At 41.3% G+C, this 19,360-nt stretch overlaps 2 protein-coding genes across 2 annotated transcripts; one reads left to right on the top strand and one right to left on the bottom strand.

Moving 5' to 3' along the window:
* Positions 1 to 54: 54 nt before the first annotated feature.
* LOC129829574 (SAP domain-containing ribonucleoprotein-like) lies at positions 55 to 1,366 on the bottom strand. Its single transcript, XM_055891356.1, has 5 exons — positions 1,342 to 1,366; positions 723 to 772; positions 455 to 516; positions 286 to 337; positions 55 to 190 (listed from the first exon to the last, which is right to left on the bottom strand). The coding sequence occupies exons 1-5, from the start codon at positions 1,346 to 1,348 to the stop codon at positions 83 to 85; spliced, it is 279 nt and encodes a 92-aa protein (XP_055747331.1). The 5' UTR covers positions 1,349 to 1,366; the 3' UTR covers positions 55 to 82.
* A 3,971-nt stretch (positions 1,367 to 5,337) lies between these two features.
* LOC129829620 (uncharacterized) lies at positions 5,338 to 9,836 on the top strand. The gene is made up of 9 exons (XM_055891418.1): positions 5,338 to 5,506; positions 5,626 to 5,715; positions 5,890 to 6,029; positions 6,123 to 6,297; positions 6,443 to 6,584; positions 6,730 to 6,795; positions 6,917 to 9,108; positions 9,280 to 9,540; positions 9,723 to 9,836. Exons 1-9 carry the CDS (start codon positions 5,396 to 5,398, stop codon positions 9,834 to 9,836), a joined length of 3,291 nt encoding a protein of 1,096 aa, XP_055747393.1. The 5' UTR covers positions 5,338 to 5,395.
* Positions 9,837 to 19,360: the final 9,524 nt, after the last annotated feature.

The following is a 19,360-nucleotide window of genomic DNA, read 5'->3' as shown; positions in this document are numbered from 1 at the left end:
CATATATGACAGTAGCAGCAGCGTAAAGGGGGGGGGGGGGGCACAATGTAAATTGTCAATATAGATTAATAGATATGCCCAATCAATAGTGTGGGGAATATTTGTGGGATACTGATCGGACAGCACGTATGGCCTTCTTGCCATCAGCTGACGCAGGGACATTAAAGCGTTCTGCTCTTTTCTGTACCCTCTGGGAAAACAGGATAAAACATTTTAATTATAAGGTTAGCACACCACCATTGCATTGAAGACTTGTCATGACTGGTGCAGCAAGCATCATATTACCTCATCCACAGACGCTGGGGGTGTGATTTTTACCACTTTCTTTTCAGCCGTCCTGAAACACATTAAAATCACATGAATAACATATTTCAATAGGGACATCAGATCATCAGGAAAATGGAGAGAAAATGTCACTCTTCAATGTGTGTTCACATAAAAGTAAAAAACGTACTCCTCAGACACTATGGGTTTCTTGTCATTATCCTCAGTGATGGCATCCTCTTTCGTGAGGTCCTACATGTTCAAATGCATAAAGCATCATCAAGAAATGCACCTACGATTTTACATTTATTTTCCTAGCAGATATTTCACCAAAGCAATTGCAGCATGTACAAAGTGACTTTATACTGTATGATCAAAATTCTACTGGACATGGTGGAACCCATCTAATCCATACATGAAGTGCCATTGCTGCTATAGTGGTTTAAAACCAGGCTTACCTCTGGCTCTTCTCCCAGAACATCATCTTCATTTAGGCCCATGTCATCCTCTGTTTAGGATGAAAATCAAAAAAGACCTTTCAGCAATCCATACTCAGTGGGACCCAAAACACTGAGAAATACGTCTGCTTTCTTCTCATCTTTGATTTCATTTGCAGCCAGCCAACGCTCAAAACGCTCCAAATAGGAATCAAAATCCTCTTTTGTAGCTTTAAACTCGGGTACTCGACCACGTTTGCCATTTTCAGTTAATTGTTCGGTTTCCTTATTCCTTGTATTCCTTAATTTTCATCTAATTCTTCACTTCAGAAGTTTCTGAAATTACTTCATTCACTGCACTCATTTGTAATAATGTACACACCGTGTTACGTTCCTTCTTCCTTTTCTAAAAATGTCTTTTGACAATATTTCTCCGCCTAATTTCAATGGGTTCAATGAGTTTTATTTATTTATTTAACCACCAGAGGGCAGTGACGCTATTCTGGACTCCAATAGTCTTGCTACTTGGCAGCTCCTGAACACTGTACCTGCTAGCAGTGCTTAGCCTTTTTTTAACTGGCTAAAGAAAATATAAAAATAACTGACGAATTAAATAATTATTTTGAGTTTCATTACTCACGCAACATTCTTCCCTTCAAGCAATGCCCGTTAAAGAAGTTTAATCACCTCGTCGCCACTGTAATATTTGTGTTGTGGCGAAATGACCAGGCAGGAGACGGGAATACAGTTAGTTTTCGTTTAGTCAAAACCTCTCGAGCGCTACAGTTCCCGGGCACACTAGTGCGCATGTGCATTTTACATTAGTTGTAGAAACTTAACACTGTCACCGTTTAGTAACAGCATAGTAACTAATATAAACAGATGTAGATCCCAGATACTACATGACAGAGCCGTTAATGTGGCTTCCTGATTTGCATAGCCTACTGTTATTGCTTTTTGAGCCCCAGAATCCAGACATCGATTATCTGCTGACAAATTATAAAAATATTTACTGAAGATGGTAATTTCTCAGTGCAGGAACAATCTAGTGAGGAGCCTCAGTCTAGTTCGCGCTCATTTTTTCAGTGCATTACATTTTTTTCTTAATTTGTTTTTGCAGGCCATCTAATAATCTGGTCAGGTAAAAATGTATTTGAACTCAAATTTCACGATGTGGTAGGCAACTTTTTACGATTTAAATTATATATTGACAATTTTATCATGGTTTTAGGTCAATTCCTAAGAACTACTGAACGAAAGCCCGTTGGGAGCAAAATTAAATGATTCCAGTCACCGAAAAGACTCGGAATGCCCGTTAAAACTTGGATAATTAAATGCGGAATCTGTTTCATCCATCAGAAATCGACCCGTCTGCTTCTTCAGTAAAATCCCAACCGCTTTGAGTTGGTACATTGCTATCATAAATCTTTTTTTGTTTTTGTGTGTAAATTCGGTGTAACTTTAGTAATTTGCTTTGACACAATGAAATGTATAGCCCGGTTTTTCATGTAAAATATCTTTATTGATAGGCCTAAATCGTTCATTATATACATTGATCCTTACTTTTTTTATCCAACAGATTTAGAAGGGAAAAATTAAACAATGTGACTGTTAGCGGTATAATCAATGGAATTTCAGATATGCCAATGCGTTGCGTCACAGATGGTACAGTATTCTCACTACATTATGATGCATATGTATTGACAAATAATCATGTTCAGAGGCATTTTGCTCTTTCCTGTCATGCTGTGCAATGGAGAACGACGTTTTTAAAAGCTGTCAGGTAAACACTTTTGCTTTCACCTTTGCATTTTGCTAAACTTGTAAACAATTGTCTAGCCTAAGTATTGTGTAATTGAAAAGGTAAAATAGACGATTGTGTACTCCAATAATATGAAGTCTGAACATAAACAGTAGGACTATGTGAATCAAGCCTAATTGTCATCAAAGTTTACAAGTCCCATGCTCTGAACGGAGCTACAAAGGACTACAAAGTGAACTATTCTTGTGTGATGAGTAACCTTGCCTGAAATGTGTGTTATCTGTCTGAGCTAATGCCTAGATTTAAGCTCAGAGGGCTAACACAGTCTTGTGACATGCAGATTGACCTCGGTTCAAACCCAGTCAGTCTCATGGTTGATGCTAGGCGGTATCCTTGGGACATCCTATGGTTCCGACCCCTGGCATCAACCCTCTGGCCAACACACACAGTGAGGGAGTTCTATTACGCTGGCCCGGGTTGAACCAGGCAATGGCCAGTCACATCATTGGGTGAAAGCAGGGAGGAAGGAGCACCCTTCTCAATACAACAGTAATCTGCGCCAGTCGGTCATGTTGTCAACAAGGCAGCATGGTGCATCTTCCAGAAACACATCTCTTTTGCATAAAATAGATGTTTGAATTTTCAAACTAGTTTTCATTGGGAAGGCAGATAGAAGCGTTTTTATCAAAGCAATCACTTTTGCATGTGAAAACACATAATCCTACTCATCACTCCATGAGCTTAATAGTTACGTCACTTTTGTTTTGAGCCGACTTTGCCTTCGGCCAGAGCGGGGCACCTGGCTCACCCCCGGGAGGCGGTGCGGTTCCAAAACGAATGCAATCACTTTTCACCCAGTTCAAACTCCTCCCACCGAGGTAACCCGGGCCACATAAACTAATCCCCTCAGTCTTGTTGTGTGGATATGATCTGGGATCAATCACAGTCAGTCTCATTGGTGCCATTGGACTTTGATCACACAGTTGATGTCTATCAGCTACTGGGGTGTTGTGAGAGGAGGTCAGGGGAGGGGTGAAGTGTAGCGGTGGTTCCGTAAATAGAATAACCTTGCCTAATACTTGAGCTAGAGCCTAGGCATTCGCTCAGCAGCATATATCCATAAAAATCATGCCAGCTGATTCGTGATTTTGACTGGCTGAGAAATGCTGTCTGCCTCTCTCTCGTCCCAAAACCCGACCCCTACACGTTCATTACTATGGGACAGTTGGAGACCAAATTTGAATATTGAAACAATGTTGCAAATGTCGGAGAGACAAGACAGCAAGGTTTATACAAATCTCTGCTGTTGAAAACTCACTGTTAGTATAAAATAATTGTTAAATAATGTCTAGATGCTTTTTACAGTGGAAATCAAGTTTTAACTTCCCTGCCTGGACTGTCGAGACAGTGGATTACGCAGTCAGATGGAACAGAGTAAATAGGCATTTTAACATCATAGATTTAGCCGGTGGTAACTTGTGGAATAGACACCGGCTGGAATTAGCTTTAAACCAATCAGCATTCAGGATTAGATCCAGCCGTTGTATAAAGAGCAAATATCACAACATAGGTTGTAATATGGCTTTTTTACTGTCTTGCCTTTGTCGTGGAAAATCGTATTACAAATATAACACTTACAAGAACTTGTGAATTCAATAAAGGCTTTTTAATACAAAATATCAGAAGCCGTCTCAGTCCGTGGAAAAGACCAACTTCCATAAGCACTGGCTCTGTTCTTATACACATACATCAAATGAGTCCATCCCACATGCAAATGAAGTTCCTTCCCTTAGTCCATCTGCCACCATTATCTTTCCGTTTAAGCTTCCTGCTTGTTCATGCCCAAATCTGCTTTCAGTTAGGTTAAAATGGTGGCAGAACCCCTTCTTGTCCTAAAAATAATATATGTCCATCTAACCTATGGGCCTATGTCTTTGGCCTTCGTACTTATGTTTAGCTTGGTGTGCTCTTTGGTATGTTTGCCCTTATTAGGATCAGCAGACTATGTGTCACTCTAACATTAGTGTGTCCAGCTGTCCTATGCGCCTATGTGTCGCCTTCTCCTCCTGTGGTCGGATGTACAAATTTATATCTGTCCCTATATGTACCATTTACTCCCACAGCTTCCCCAGTGATTTTACACATGCACCGCTACTGGTCAGACACAGGTCACATAATTAGAATCTCTGTGGCAACATTAGCCTGGGCCCAGATCTGTTTGTGCTCTTATAGCTAAGCCAAAAATCATATTTGGCATGACAGTGAGTTGATATAAAAAACAAATAGACTGGCACTCAGGCTACGGCAACATTAGTTCATTGGGCGTCAACCTATGATGACATATCAGGCTCGCCGCCATGTCATAATGGTCGGATGAACTGTCACAGGTGAGTTTGTAAGAAATACATTATTGCTATGTTGGTTTTCAGGAGAAGACCTCAAAGCCCCTGTGTCAGATACCCTCGCGACCAGAGAAGCAAACTCGTCCACTGAAAGGGAAGCCTCCTCAGATCATGATAGAAACAAAGCCGTCAGTGAGCAGCAGATTGCCTGCCATGACAAAGCTTCCGGTCCTACCTGGGGTCGCCTTTAAATTTCATAGAGCCAGCTTGGGTAAAAAGGTAAGCAGAACATATATTTAACAGGATACAGTATAACATTTTTTTAAAGAACATGCATACAATAGAATGGTGCAGTAGAATAGAAGAAGGGTCCAGTAGAATAGAAGAAGGGTCCAGTAGAATGGTGCAGTAGAATAGAAGAAGGGTCCAGTAGAATGGTGCAGTAGAATAGAAGAAGGGTCCAGTAGAGTGGTGCTTTAGAATGGAAGAAGGATCCAGTAGAATGCTTATTTTTTTTGTTTATATCCTTGTTCCTTCAGTTGTATCAGCCTACATCTGATTTCAACCTCAGTGACCCAAACTGTCACATTATGAGGCCGACGTACAACAGTTTGCATGACCCAAACCTCAATGAATACTACCATCAGAAGGAAATGCATGAGAAGTTAAAGAAGCGAAACTTCATCACTAAAGAGGACAACGTAAGTTTGAAGTTAATATTATTGTTTCTGAACAGTGTAGTAGAAGACTGTAAGCTTTACCGATAGTTAACTCCAGGACTATTATAGCAGGAAACATTTTGATTCTCTCTCTTCTCAAGGTTGTATGCTCATTAAAGGAGTATAACACATACAAACATTACCTGGATACGGTCAAGACTGACCATCATAAAACGTACAGCAAAAAGTTGGTATGTGGGCAGTATGACTGCGTTCTTAAATGTGAACTTCTGTGAAAATCACACATGTTATTTTCACGAGAAAATGTGAAATGATCATTCATCACTCTAAAAACAATGTAACATGTATTTTATTAGGTAGATAAGTGTTTAAAATGTACAAAAATTGTATTTATCCTATTTAAGAAGGAACAGATACTGAGAATGGTTCAGTTGCAAGAGGAAGGCCATATACCTAAGGACGTTACCCTGGAAGATATGATAGAGTGCTTACTGAATAAAGGAGCACAGAACCTGAAGCATCTGCAGTCAACCATTGGTTCCAGGTAGGCAAGAAGTGCATGAGGTAATAAAGTAGAGTTATATAGGCCTACTCTGTGTTGGCAATGTCATGACTCATCTGTTTAATGTATTGATAGGGACAGGGGACAGAAATATGGCCTGCAAACTGCGTTGTATGACCAAGAGAGAGAGTTTAAAGAGGATTGGGTTTCTAAGGAGCGATCCAGGCTGAAACTCATTGAAAAGGATGTCAGGCACGATTTGAACAAGGCCAAGTATATGAAAGAGGCCAAAGAAAAGCGCATCAGAAAGGTACAAATGTCACACTTTCATCATACTTCACAAAACTACCCACAATTATTTTCAAGTTTGAATAAATCATGAAAATTAAGAAATAATTTTACCTCAACTTTTGTGGATGCTAAGTTGCTATTTTTGGACTCTCTGTTCTTCACAGAAAATGTGCATTATGGAACAAAAACAGGCTATTCAGTTGAGGAAAATGGAAGAGGAATTGAAAAACCTCCAGGAGTTTGAGAGGTTGAGAGAGGCCTCTATCAAACCAAATAAGCTGCTGGAAGAAATATTTGAAAAACCAGGTAAGATTTAATTTGAATTCATCACACAGTTAAGCAATGTTTAAATGACTATGCCAAATGCAACCTACAAGGAGCAGTTGAATGTGTTGTGCTGTATATCATATCGTATTTTGTATTCTTTCTTCTTTTTTTTTATCTATTATAGCATCTGCTCAGCCTGCTCTCAAACCTGCTCACTCCAAAACTGTAAAGAAAACAGTTTCTCTGTCAGGTAAGAACATTTCCTTACTAAAGAACCATAATTTCATTACGAAATATCTTTCAGAGTATGTTCATAGCCAGTGAATGCTAAATTAAATCACATTTTTTAAATGTGTGTGTGTTATTAATAGGGAAATCTAAGGAAAAGCCAGCCATGCTACAGAGGAGACCAAGCCTTGCACCACGCCAGAGGAGACCATGCCTGGATGGTCTGGCACCGCTGAAGGGTTTCCAAGAACCTGTTTTTAGGATCTTCAAAGCCATCAAGAGACAAAGCATCCCAGACAGAGCTCAGCTGAAATCTGTCATCCTTGACCACTTAGGCTCCAAGCTTGTCCGGAAGCAGCTGGCGGAGTCAATCAGGGATGAGGTCAAACTGACGATTCCAGGGTCTACACCAGCGGCACAAAGGGCTCTGAGTGCCAGAATCGCTTACGATGTGTTGAAGTGCGTCTCTCGAGCGGCCAATCCCAGCAATGAACCTGCCTGCAGACTCCGTGGGGGAAACACAATCAAACCCAATGCTCAAGCAGATGATCCAGAACCAGAGGAGCGGATGGCCAACGGAGAAGACATAAACACCTATGTGACAACGTTGATCACTGACGTTCTGGAGGAAGTCCAGGAGCAGGTTATTGTAATGATCCGAGAAGACTCTCCTACCCAATTCAGAGTTGTCTCTGCAAAGGCCAGCCAAACAGCCATTGATGCGGTAAGCAATGTTTTGGAAGACATTAGACACTTATTAAATGAGGAAAACATTGAAGAGCTTGCACTAGACTGTGATGCTGAAGAAGGCACCTCAGGTATAACAAACATTCAGCCACCTCCATTGACTGCATTAAAAAAGGCAGACCCCGAGAACCGCCGAGATTCCTGTTCAAAACTAGAAGGTGTTGCCTGTGACCTTATTAGCACTGCATATGACAGCATCCTATTCGAGCTGGCTTTTCCTGAGCTTCAGGGTGAAAGAAATGAAAAAGCTCCTTCCCTGACTCTGGAAATACTTCCCTCGGAGCCAGTGATCTCATCTTTATCCAACTCCCCCAGTTATGGAATGGTGTTTTCATCTGACACTTCAGAGGTTGCAGAAAACAACAGTAAGACAAGCAGCTCAGAGGCCTCCGCAGCTGCATCAACCTCGTCCCATGAGATGACTGTGATGGCCAGTGTTCCATGTTCTTGTACTACTTCCAGAGCAGATATGGAAGGAATGCTCTCTGAGGCAACAGGCGAGCACCCAGCGAAATCAATGGCCTCTGCAAAAGTTGAGTTGATCGCTGATGATTTAGTGGAAGATGCCATCGATATGTGCAGTGAAATGATTTTAGACGACCAGCCACTAGCCCTACTACATGACGATCCTGAAGAAGGTACATCAAATGTTGTTGTTCCTGGACCAATTCAGAGCAGCCTGTCTGGATTTGATGAACGCCACACAAAATCACAGGTCCTTGCAGTAAAGATTAAAGACCATGAGGTAAAGCCAATTTTGATACAAGACACAGCGCTCATATCTCCAGGTGAGAAGAATACGGATGAAAAAAGAGTCATTCGAGTAAGTTATGTCTTTAACTCATCCCCTAGAAGGAAAGCTCACCAGGCCACCAGAAGCACCTCTTTCCCTAACCTCTATGTCACCCTTGTGGATGGAGTTCTGGACCAAATTAGCACAGAACCTTTCAAAGAAACCCTGGCCCAATCTGTGAGAAATGAGGTAAGACATTCTGTCTCTTTGCCTCAATTTGGATCGGTGAACCTCAAAAGCGAGGACTGCTCAGAGAAAGAAATGATTGAGGATATGTTGAAAAGTGTATCCACAAAACGCAGTAAAGACCAGGCCTGTCAGCTGACCGGGAAAGCCAGTGAGACCATGAATGCCAACGTAGATGCCATTTCACTTACCCCCAAACTACAGTCTACTGCCAAAGACCAAATCATCAAAGTTCTGGAGCAGGTCAACACTAAAATAATCAATATGATTAGACAAGATTCTCCCAACAGGACGATTTCCCCCAAGGCAAGCCAGACTGCCATCAATGCTGTCAGCAACATTTTGGGTGCTATGGCAACCTCTCTCAAGGCAAGCAACACACCATTTGTTCCTAATGTGGCTGGACTCCAACCTGACCTAGATGATGTAGCATCTTACTCAACTGAAGCTTTTGAGGGATATCCAGGGATCTGGATGTCATCCCTGAAGATAAAATATATTGCCTCAGGCCTCATGGACACTGTCTGTGATGACCTACTGGATGAGGACGGTTTCCTCAGACGGAGAGCTGGTGCAATATCCTCACAGGAAGACCTTGATCTTCAGAAGGTAATTACTTCTAAACCAGCATCCCCAGTCAATTGCATGCCCGTCAAAGGATGCCTGTCAATGTCCTACCTTGATGCTTTGAAGAATACTGAAGACATTGAAAATGCTACTCACCTCAGTAGAAGCATTGACTCTCTCTCCGTAATTGGTGTGCCTACTTCAACCTCAAAGGAAGTTTCATACGGCACAGAATTGAAACTGACACAGTTGCAAAAGGATGTCTCTGCATCATCCTCACTTTATGCCATGAGCAACTGTCGGAGCTCATTGGAGTTTCCCTCCAGTCGATCCGATATCCCTATTGACAAAGAGGCCCAAAGGATTTCCTCCACAGACGAAGAAGACAGTTTGTCCAAATTCCTCCTGACCTCTTCCAAATCAGTCTTCAATGTCTCTGGCCTCGTCCCTACTCCTCCAGAGGGAAAGCCAAAGGTGAGGCTGCCACGGCGCCCAGTGCTTCGCCTTAGGAAGGTTCCAGAGGAGCCCCCCAAAAAGATGCACATTTACACAGTTTGCAGGGATGCTTTTCATTTCCCAACTGAGACAATGCGATCGACCAGTCCATCATCATTCGAGGGAGAATTCTCAACTCCATAATGCTGTCTGTTCGGGAGGACGTTGTTGAGGCAAAGCAGAGCGAGATTGCCGCACATCTGGCTGCACTGTCGTCTGACAATGAGACGCTCAGCACTTTGGCTCAGAGTGGGACACCCCGCGCCGATTCATGAACTGCCTCCAACACCTCTCCTCACAGCGAGAGTGATAACTGAAGAGAATTCACATGTTTACTTGGACATACATTGCATTTGCTTACAATATTTTGAATCACATTGAGCTATTAAATGCATTTATTTTCTAAAAAAGACAAAAGCATTTTTTTACAATGTGTAGTTTTTCTTAGATGTAAGTGTTAAGTTAGGAATATTAAATAGAAAATTAGGAGAGAGTAATTATATATCTTTGCTCTGAATGGTGACATTGTTTAAACAGTCTCACAATTTGACCATAAAATATTAATACACATTTTTTTTTACACTGACTTTTATGGTTCTAAAGGGAGGAGGACAAAGCTGCGTGAATTTAGGAGTCACAAGCGCCCCAGTAATCTTTATAACTTTACATTCCTGCCATTTTTCCTGCTTGTAAGTAGTCTCTCTTAACAGCATTGTATGACCCATTGTTCTGTTGACACAGAAACGCTTCACTAATCAGCACAACTTCCTCTGTATTCCAGTTATTATACCTCAGATTGTTGAATTTATGCATCAAGAGTGTTGTGGTATTTTATTCACTATTTATTCTGGCAAGATTTGATCATTATTGCTCGGATTGTCAGAATATTTTAATACTGAATAGCCTCATTAGAATAGAGCTGCAACTATTTGAGGGTAAATCCCAGAATCATTAGGACTACTTTGGGACATATTGAGTCCAGATTGGCCTAAATGCAATGGGTCAGGTTGTATTTTAAGATGGCTATTCACTTATTAGCACGAGTTTTCACACGTGAGTGTAACGTTCCTGACCTATTTTTATGTTATTTTGATTATGTTTAGTTGGTGAGGGCGTGAGTTGGGGTGGGCATTGTATGTTGTGTGTGTTTGGTTAGTCCATGGGTGTTGTATGTGTATGGGATAGTGTTTGTTAGGTTGTCTAGTTATGTCTATGGCTGCCTAGATTGGGTCTCAATCAGAGACAGCTGTCATTCATTTGTCTCTGATTGGGAGCCAGATTTAAGGTAGCCATAGGCAGTAGGTTTTTGTGGGTGTTTGTTCCTGTGTCTTCACAGGACAGTTGAAGGTTAGTCTCATTTGTTGTTTTGTAGTGTATTGTTTTGCTGTTTTCATTAAAAGATGGCTTATTTCCCTCAATCCGCATCTTGGTCCTATCCATGCTCCTCCTCGTTTGAGGAGGAGAACAACATTGACTGCCTTTACAGTGAGTCTGTAATCACCAATGATTTATATATAGGCTGTACTAGATGACTAATAAGGCATTTTATTATATTGTAAAAAATATTATGGAAGCAATAGAAATTAATTTATTAATGACTACATTTGTTTGTGACACGTTTATCATATTACAGACACCTTAATGCATACTTTTAAATTGTATTATGTGAGCTAAACATACAAAAACATTTTTTCCCTGAAGTATAATTTTTTAGAGATTACTGAAATCTATGTCCCCACTACAGAATACTTAAATACATGTAATTTAATTGAAATACTGTAGAATTCCATTCATTCCTATGGAGGAATGCTTTTACCCGGGGAGTACCAATATGGCCTGCTTGTAAGTAGTCTCTCTTAATTAACAGCATTGTTAAGAGACAAACCTGTTTTAGGTCAGTTAGGATCACCACTTTATTTTAAGAATGTGAAATGTCAGAATAATATTAGAGATTATTATTTCAGATTTTATTTATTTCATAACATTCCCAGTGGGTCAGAAGTTTACGTACACTCAATTAGTATTTGGAAGCATTGCCTTTAAATTGTTTAACTTGGGTCAAACGTTTCGGGTAGCCTTCCACAATAAGTTGGGTGAATTTTGGGCCCATTTATCCTGACAGAGCTGGTATAACTGAGTCAGGTTTGTATGCCTCCTTGCTCGCACACTCCTTTTCAGTTCTGCCCACAGATTTTCCATAGGATTGAGGTCAGGGCTTTGTGATGGCCACTCCAATACCTTGACTTTGTTGTCCTTAAGCCATTTTGCCACAACTTTGGACGTATGCTTGGGGTCATTGTCCATTTGGAAGACCCATTTGCGACCAAGCTTTAACTTCCTGACTGATGTCTTGAGATGTTGCTTCAATATATCCACATCATTTTCCTGCCTCATGATGCCATCTATTTTGTGAAGTGCACCAGTCCCTCTTGCAGCAAAGCACCCCCACAACATGACGCTGCCACCCCCATGCTTCACGGTTGGGATGGTGTTCTTCGGCTTGCAAGCCTCCCCCTTTTTCCTCCAAACATAACGATGGTCATTATGGCCAAACAGTTCTATTTCTGTTTCATCAGACCAAAGGACATTTCTCTAAAAAGTATGATTTTACTTTTTTTTTATTATTACTTTCTTAGCTACAGTACACTTTCTTAGCTACAGACCTCACCCATTTTATAACCAGCATGTCCAGAGATACAACCTCTCTTATCATCACTCAGTGCCTGGGCTTACCTCCACTGTACCCGCACCCCACCATACCCCTGTCTGCACGTTATGCCCTGAATCTATTCTACCACGCCCAGAAATCTGCTCCTTTTATTCTTTGTCCCCAACGCTCTAGGCGACCAGTTTTGATAGCCTTTAACCGTACCCTCATCCTACTCCTCCTCTGTTCCTCGGGTGATGTGGAGGTAAACCCAGGCCCTGCGGGTCCCCAGGCACCCTCATTTGTTGACTTCTGTGATCGAAAAAGCCTTGGTTTCATGCATGTTAACATCAGAAGCCTCCCCCCTAAGTTTATTTTACTCTCTCCAAACCCTGATGTCCTTGCCATGTCTGAATCTTGGTTTAGGAAGGCCACCAAATATTCTGAGATTTCCATACCCAACTACAACATTTTCTGTCAAGATAGAACTGCCAAAGGGGGAGGAGTTGCAATCTACTGCAGAGAGAGCCTGCAAAGTTCTGTCATACTTTCCAGGTCTATACCCAAACAGTTCGAACTTCTAATTTTAAAAATGTATCTCTCCAGAAATAAGTCTCTCCCTGTTGCCGCCTGCTATTGAACCCCCTCTGCCCCCAGCTGTGCCCTGGACACCATTTGTGAATTGATCGCCCCCCATCTAGCTTCAGAGTTCGTTCTGTTAGGTGACCTAAACTGGGATATGCTTAACACCTCGGCAGTCCTATAATCTAAGCTAGATGCCCTCAATCTCACACAAATCATCAAGGAACCCACCAGGTACAACCCTAAATCTGTAAACATGGGCACCCTCATAGACATTATCCTGACTAACTTGCCCTCCAAATACACCTCCGCTGTTTTCAATCAGGATCTCAGCGATCACTGCTTCATTGCCTGTATCCGCTATGGGTACGCTGTCAAACGACCACCCCTCATCACTGTCAAACGCTCCCTAAAACACTTCTGCGAGCAGGCCTTTCTAATCGACCTGGCCCGTGTATCCTGGAAGGATATTGACCTCATCCCGTCAGTTGAGGATGCCTGGTCATTCTTTAAAAGTAATTTCCTCACCATCTTAGATAAGCATGCCCGTTCAAAAAATACAGAGCTAAGAACAGATATAGCCCTTGGTTCACTCCAGACCTGACTGCCCTTGGCCAGCACAAAAACATCCTGTGGCGGATTGCAATAGCATCGAATAGTCCCCACGATATGCAACTGTTCAGAGAAGTCAGGAACCAATACACGCAGTCAGTCAGGAAAGCAAAGGCTAGCTTTTTCAAGCAGAAATGTGCATCCTGTAGCTCGAACGCCAAAAAGTTTTGGGACACTGTAAAGTCCATGGAGAACAAGAGCACCTCCTCCCAGCTGCCCACTGCATGGAGGCTAGGTAACACAGTCACCACCGATAAATCCATAATAATCGAAATTTCAATTAGTATTTCTCAACGGCTGGCCATGCCGGCCAACAGCCCCCCCCCCCCTCCCCCCCTCTTCAAATGGGGTGACACCCTAGACCCAAACTGTTACATACCTATATCTATCCTACCCTGCCTATCTAAAGTCTTAGAAAGCCAAGGTAATAAACAGATCACTGACCATTTAGAATCCCACCGTACCTTCTCCACTGTGCAATCCGGTTTCCGAGCCGGTCACAGGTGCACCTCAGCCACGCTCAAGGTACTGAACGATATCATAACCGCCATCGATAAAAGACAATACTGTGCAGTCGTCTTCATCGACCTGGCCAAGGCTTTCGACTCTGTCAATCACCGTATTCTTAACGGCAGACTCAATAGCCTTGGTTTTTCTAATGACTGCCTCGCCTGGTTCACCAACTACTTTGCAGACAGAGTTCAGTGTATCAAATCGGAGGGCATGTTGTCTGGACCTCTGGCAGTCTCTATGGGGGTACCACAGGGCTCAATTCTCAGGCCGACTCTTTTCTCTGGTATATATCAATGATGTTCTTGCTGCGGGCGATTCCCTGATCCACCTCTACCCAGACAACACCATTCTGTATACTTCTGGCCTTTCCTTGGACACTGTGCTAACTAACCTCCAAACGAGCTTCAATGCCATACAACACTCCTTCCGTGGCCTCCAACTGCTCTTAAACGCTAGTAAAACCAAATGCATGCTTTTCAACCGTTTTCTGCCCGCCCCCCCCCCCCCCCCCCCTGGACTAGCATCACCACCCTGGACGGTTCCGACCTAGAATATGTGGACAACTATAAATACCTAGGTTTCTGGTTAGACTGTAAACTCTCCTTCCAGACTCATATTAAACATCTCCAATCCAAAATCAAATCTAGAATCTGCTTTCTATTTCGCAACAAAGCCTCCTTCCCTCACGCTGCCAAACTTACCCTCGTAAAAATGACTATCCTACCGATCCTCGACTTCGGCCATGTCATTTACAAAATAGCTTCCAATACTCTACTCAGCCAACTGGATGCAGTCTATCACAGTGCCATCCGTTTTGTTACCAAATCACCTTATACCACCCACCACTGCGACCTGTATGCTCTAGTCGGCTGGCCCTCGCTACATATTCGTCACCAGACCCACTTGCTCCAGGTCATCTATAAGTCTATGCTAGGTAAAGCTCTGCCTTATCTCAGTTCACTGGTCACGATAACAACACCCACCCGTAGCACACGTTCCAGCAGGTATATCTCACTGATCATCCCCAAAGCCAACACCTCATTTGGCCACCTTTCCTTCCAGTTCTCTGCTGCCAGTGACTGGAATGAATTGCAAAAATCGCTGAAGTTGGAGACTTATTTCCCTCACCAACTTTAAACATCACCTATCTGAGCATCTAACTTATCGCTGCAGCTGTACATAGTCCATCTGTAAATAGCTCACCCAATCTACCAACCTCATCCCCATATAGTTTTTATTTACTTTTCTGCTCTTTTGCACACCAGTATCTCTACTTGCACATCATCATCTGCTAAATTGTAATTATTCGCTCTTATGGCCTATTTATTGCCTACCTCCTCATGCCTTTTGCACAAACTGTATATAGACTTTCTTTTTTTCTACTGTGTCATTGACTTGTTTATTGTGTTATTGGCTTGTTTATTGTTTATTCCATGTGTAACTCTGTGTTGTTGCCTGTGTCACAATGCTTTGCTTTTTCCTGGCCAGGTCGCAGTTGTAAATGAGAACTTGTTCTCAACTAGCCTACCTGGTTAAATAAAGGTGAAATAAAAAATTATCTCCCTGGCATATTACATAATTTCTGCACCAGTATACAAGACATTTTTGGACTCACCGTTGCGCTGTGCTCACTTGAAAAGGAAGGTGGCGTGGCGGTCCTTTGTGGGCAAATTTTGTCATGAAACTTTGTCATCAAAGTCTGGCATTCTCTGGATGTATGGTGCTTTCAAGACAACTGAACTCAGAAAAAAACTATGTTAAATCATGACGTCAGGTCGGAGCTCTAGAAAGAGGTCTGAGTTCCTGACTTGGAATTTCGAATTGGATGACCGCTCAAAACGTATTTTCCTAGTTGGAGCTTGTTCTTTTCCGAGTTCCCAGTTGTCTTGAACTCACTGAAAACCTGAGATTTCCCAGTTCTGAGTTTCCAGTTGTTTTGAACGCAGCAGAAGTCACGCCGGATTGACAGCATGACCAATGTATTCAACCTTTTCTGGCCCATGGTGTTGCTTGTGAATGTTTATCCTTTTAAGGTAGGAAAAGTGACCCTTAAATTAAGAATTAACAGCCGCTGACAGATACTCTCTATATTGTTTGGAATTAATGTATACCGCTGATTGGTGACAAATGACACTCTTGATTTTTAACAATTAATTTAAAGCTCATGCTACTTGACCTATGTTGAAGATAGCATGCATTACTGCATTGGATCTTCCTAGAGGCCCTATGACTGCAATGATGCTTCCCCATAAAATCAAGGATGTCAACAGGTTTAATTCAGATTAAACTGAATTGACAGTTGTGGCTGCTTTGTGTGATGTATTGTTGTCTCTACCTTTTTGCCCTTTGTGCTGTTGTATGTGCCCAATAATGTTTGTACCATGTTTTGTGCTGCTACCATGTTGTGTTGCTACCATGTTGTGTTGCTACCATGTTGTGTTGCTACTATGTTGTTGTCATGTTGGCTACAGTCCAAACACTTAAAAAGACACATCCTATCCCCTCAGCCCTCAAATTAAGTGGACACTTCAGATGACATATCATGACGTCTGACGAGTATACACTTGCAAGGGAGGAAGGAATGATTTTTAAATGGACCACCCTTGGCCCGGAAATTCATCACTCGTTTATCGCCCGATGATTGTATGGGTGCTTTATATGCGCTACAGTCAATTATGAGTGCATGTCTACTTATATTAAATATATAATTATTAATATATGCCTACTGTATGATAGATAGCAAATTAATTGCCTAGCTGGAACTTCTGAAGAAGGAAAATGTTTTATTTCTACAATTTCCAAAAGATAACCAAACGAAAACATGTTTACGAGACGTATTTGTGCCGTCATGGGCCTTAGTAGCACAATTTATAACTTATTGCATTTGTTTTTACCTACACTTGTATTGTAAATAAGAATTTGTTCTTAACTGACTTGCCTAGTTAAATAAAGGTTAAATAAATAAAAAAATAACCTCCCAACTAATCCTGTATTCTGACTGATGTCACAGAATGCTTGCTACTGACACGCCCTGGCCTTAGTTATCTTTGTTTTCTTTATTATTTTAGTTAGGTCAGGGTGTGACATGGGGGATGTTTGTGTGTTTTTGTCTCGTATAGGGTGTTTGTATTGTCTAGTTTTTTTTTGTAGAGTTCATGGGGTAGTGTTCAGTGTAGGTGTTTATGTAAGTCTATGGTTGCCTAGATTGGTTCTCAATTAGAGACAACTGTCTATCGTTGTCTCTGATTGGGAGCCATATTTAGGCAGCCATAGTCATTAGGTAGGTGGTGGGTATTTATCTATGTGTAAGTTGCCAGTGTCTGCACTTATTTATTTTGTATAGCTTCACGGTCGTCGGTTTGTTGTTTTTCTTAGTTTGTTTTAGTGTTCTTCGTCTTTCTTAAATAAATAGAAGATGTATTTATATCACGCTGCGCCTTGGTCCTCTCTTTCACCCGAAGACGATCGTGACAGCTACTGATCACACACCCCTTGACTCATTCCCCAAAAATACACAGCCTGAATTCAAAATGGATCAAATATATATTTTTCTCTCACTCATCTATACACAATACCCCTTAAAGAGACAGTGCAAACATGTTTTTTGTAATTTTTGCAAATGTATTGAAAATGTTCATACAGACATTGGCGAGTCAAATTCAAGGGCTTTTTGGGACTTTTTCAATAACTTAAATTGAAATTTTCAAGAACCTCAATGATAAATGTATAATTTATATATTTGTACATATAGGGCCTAATATAGAACCCCTTCCACAAAAACATCATGCACAAAATGTAAAAATAAATAAAAATAAAGAATATTTTAAAAATTAGGCCATTGCCACTTTAGGAATCATTTATTTGTTAGGCCTTGTATTACCAATTATTATTACATCATAAAATATGTGAGAATGATGTGGACATTGAATGACTAAATAGATGAGATGCATTTATGACAATTTTTCTGTAGCCTACAGTATGTGGCCGATGCAGGCACAATAAAGCCATGAATAGTAGTAGCATTAATCACACCATCACTGTTTTATAATGAGAAAGAGATCAAAAACTAGGTTCCTCTTTTAATGGAAGGATTTGTATGGCAAGCCAAGTTGAAGCCAACATTAGATGTTTGTCATCCTCATAATAACCGCATGTGATTTTACCGCAACAGAGTAGCAACACCCTTCAATTGAAGCGGCAGGAAACAAAAGTGTCCACATCTCTCACAAAAACAGATCAGAAATGAACTCACAGATAATTATAAGGGACCAAGAGAACTTATAATTTGGCAACAATATTTTGCCCAAAATTAGTCGTCCCATTTTGGGCTGTTTAGTCCGTCCGTTTTGGTCCAAATTTAGCCGAAGATCAGCCTGACCGCTAGCTTGCTGTATGTGGGAACTCCTTCAAGACTGTTGGAAAAACATTCCAGGTGAAGCTAGTGGAGAGAATGCCAAGAGTGTGCAAAGCTGTCATCAAGGCAAATGTTGGCTACTTTGAAGAATCTAAAATAAATATATTTTGATTTGTTTAACTTCTTTGGTTACGATATGGTTCCATATGTGTTATTTCATAGTTTTGATGTCTTCACTATTATTCTACAATGTAGAAAATAGTAAAAATTAAGAAAAACCCTTGAATGAGTAGGTGTTCTAAAACGCTTGACCGGTGGTGTACATCACAGCATGTCGGAGAATTGTCCACAATGTACAAGAATATATACATTTTTTGAATAACACATCATACTTTTAGGCTTTCCCTTAAGTAGTATTTTCCTGGATGACTTTCACTTTACCTGAGTCATTTTCTATTAAAAGCTATCTTTACTTTTACCACCGTATGACAATTGGGTCGTTTTTCCACCATTGCGGAACATAGGCTAGTCCTTTTTGGACTAGGCCTAATCAAACATTATTTTCGGAAGAATCATTTGACTCCCCTCTTGAACTGCCACCGTAGGCCTACACAGCACAGCCATTGGCTAGGCAGCACACAAAGTACTTGATCAGCGAGAGCAGGCCGAGGCTCAGATTTGGAATATCCATTGCAGTGTGTAATGCAGCCTAGTTGTACTTACACCATCCCAGCAGCTATTTTAGAAATGCATGCATGCACTTAGTAGCATATAGGCTATGGATAATTTGATTGAGACCACACAAAATAGCCTACAGGCGTTGCGCGCTTAGCGCGCAAAATAGCTTACTTGATATTGCGCGCCTAGCGGAGAATCCGAGATGAGGGCACACATCGATATAAAGCCTAATAAGCAACTATTTCTAAAACACTGAGAAATAGACATTTAATAAATTACATGACCCTCCCCAGGACTAGATTTAAAAAAATACTAAACCCTCCCCTTGGCTGAAATTGAAAAATAAAAAAACGAATTTAATAGAGACATTGGCGATTTTAAAAGTGAAAGTAATGTCCGGGATTTCATCGAGA

Source organism: Salvelinus fontinalis, chromosome 31 (assembly GCF_029448725.1).
Source record: "Salvelinus fontinalis isolate EN_2023a chromosome 31, ASM2944872v1, whole genome shotgun sequence".
NCBI classification, from domain to species: Eukaryota; Metazoa; Chordata; class Actinopteri; order Salmoniformes; family Salmonidae; genus Salvelinus; species Salvelinus fontinalis.
This window is presented reverse-complemented; position numbering and strand designations above follow the sequence as displayed.

Bases quoted from the DNA above. Each gene is read 5' to 3' on its own strand.
- LOC129829574 (XM_055891356.1), bottom strand. The intron at 338-454 runs GTACGTTTTTTA...AATGTGTTTCAG, and splicing joins AAACCCATAGTGTCTGAGGA to GACGGCTGAAAAGAAAGTGG. The intron at 191-285 runs GTAATATGATGC...CTGTTTTCCCAG, and splicing joins CCCCAGCGTCTGTGGATGAG to AGGGTACAGAAAAGAGCAGA.
- LOC129829620 (XM_055891418.1), top strand. From the start codon at position 5,396: ATGAGGCCGACGTACAACAGTTTGCATGACCCAAACCTCAATGAATAC. The intron at 6,796-6,916 runs GTAAGAACATTT...TGTTATTAATAG, and splicing joins GAAAACAGTTTCTCTGTCAG to GGAAATCTAAGGAAAAGCCA. The intron at 9,109-9,279 runs GTAATTACTTCT...TCAACCTCAAAG, and splicing joins AAGACCTTGATCTTCAGAAG to GAAGTTTCATACGGCACAGA.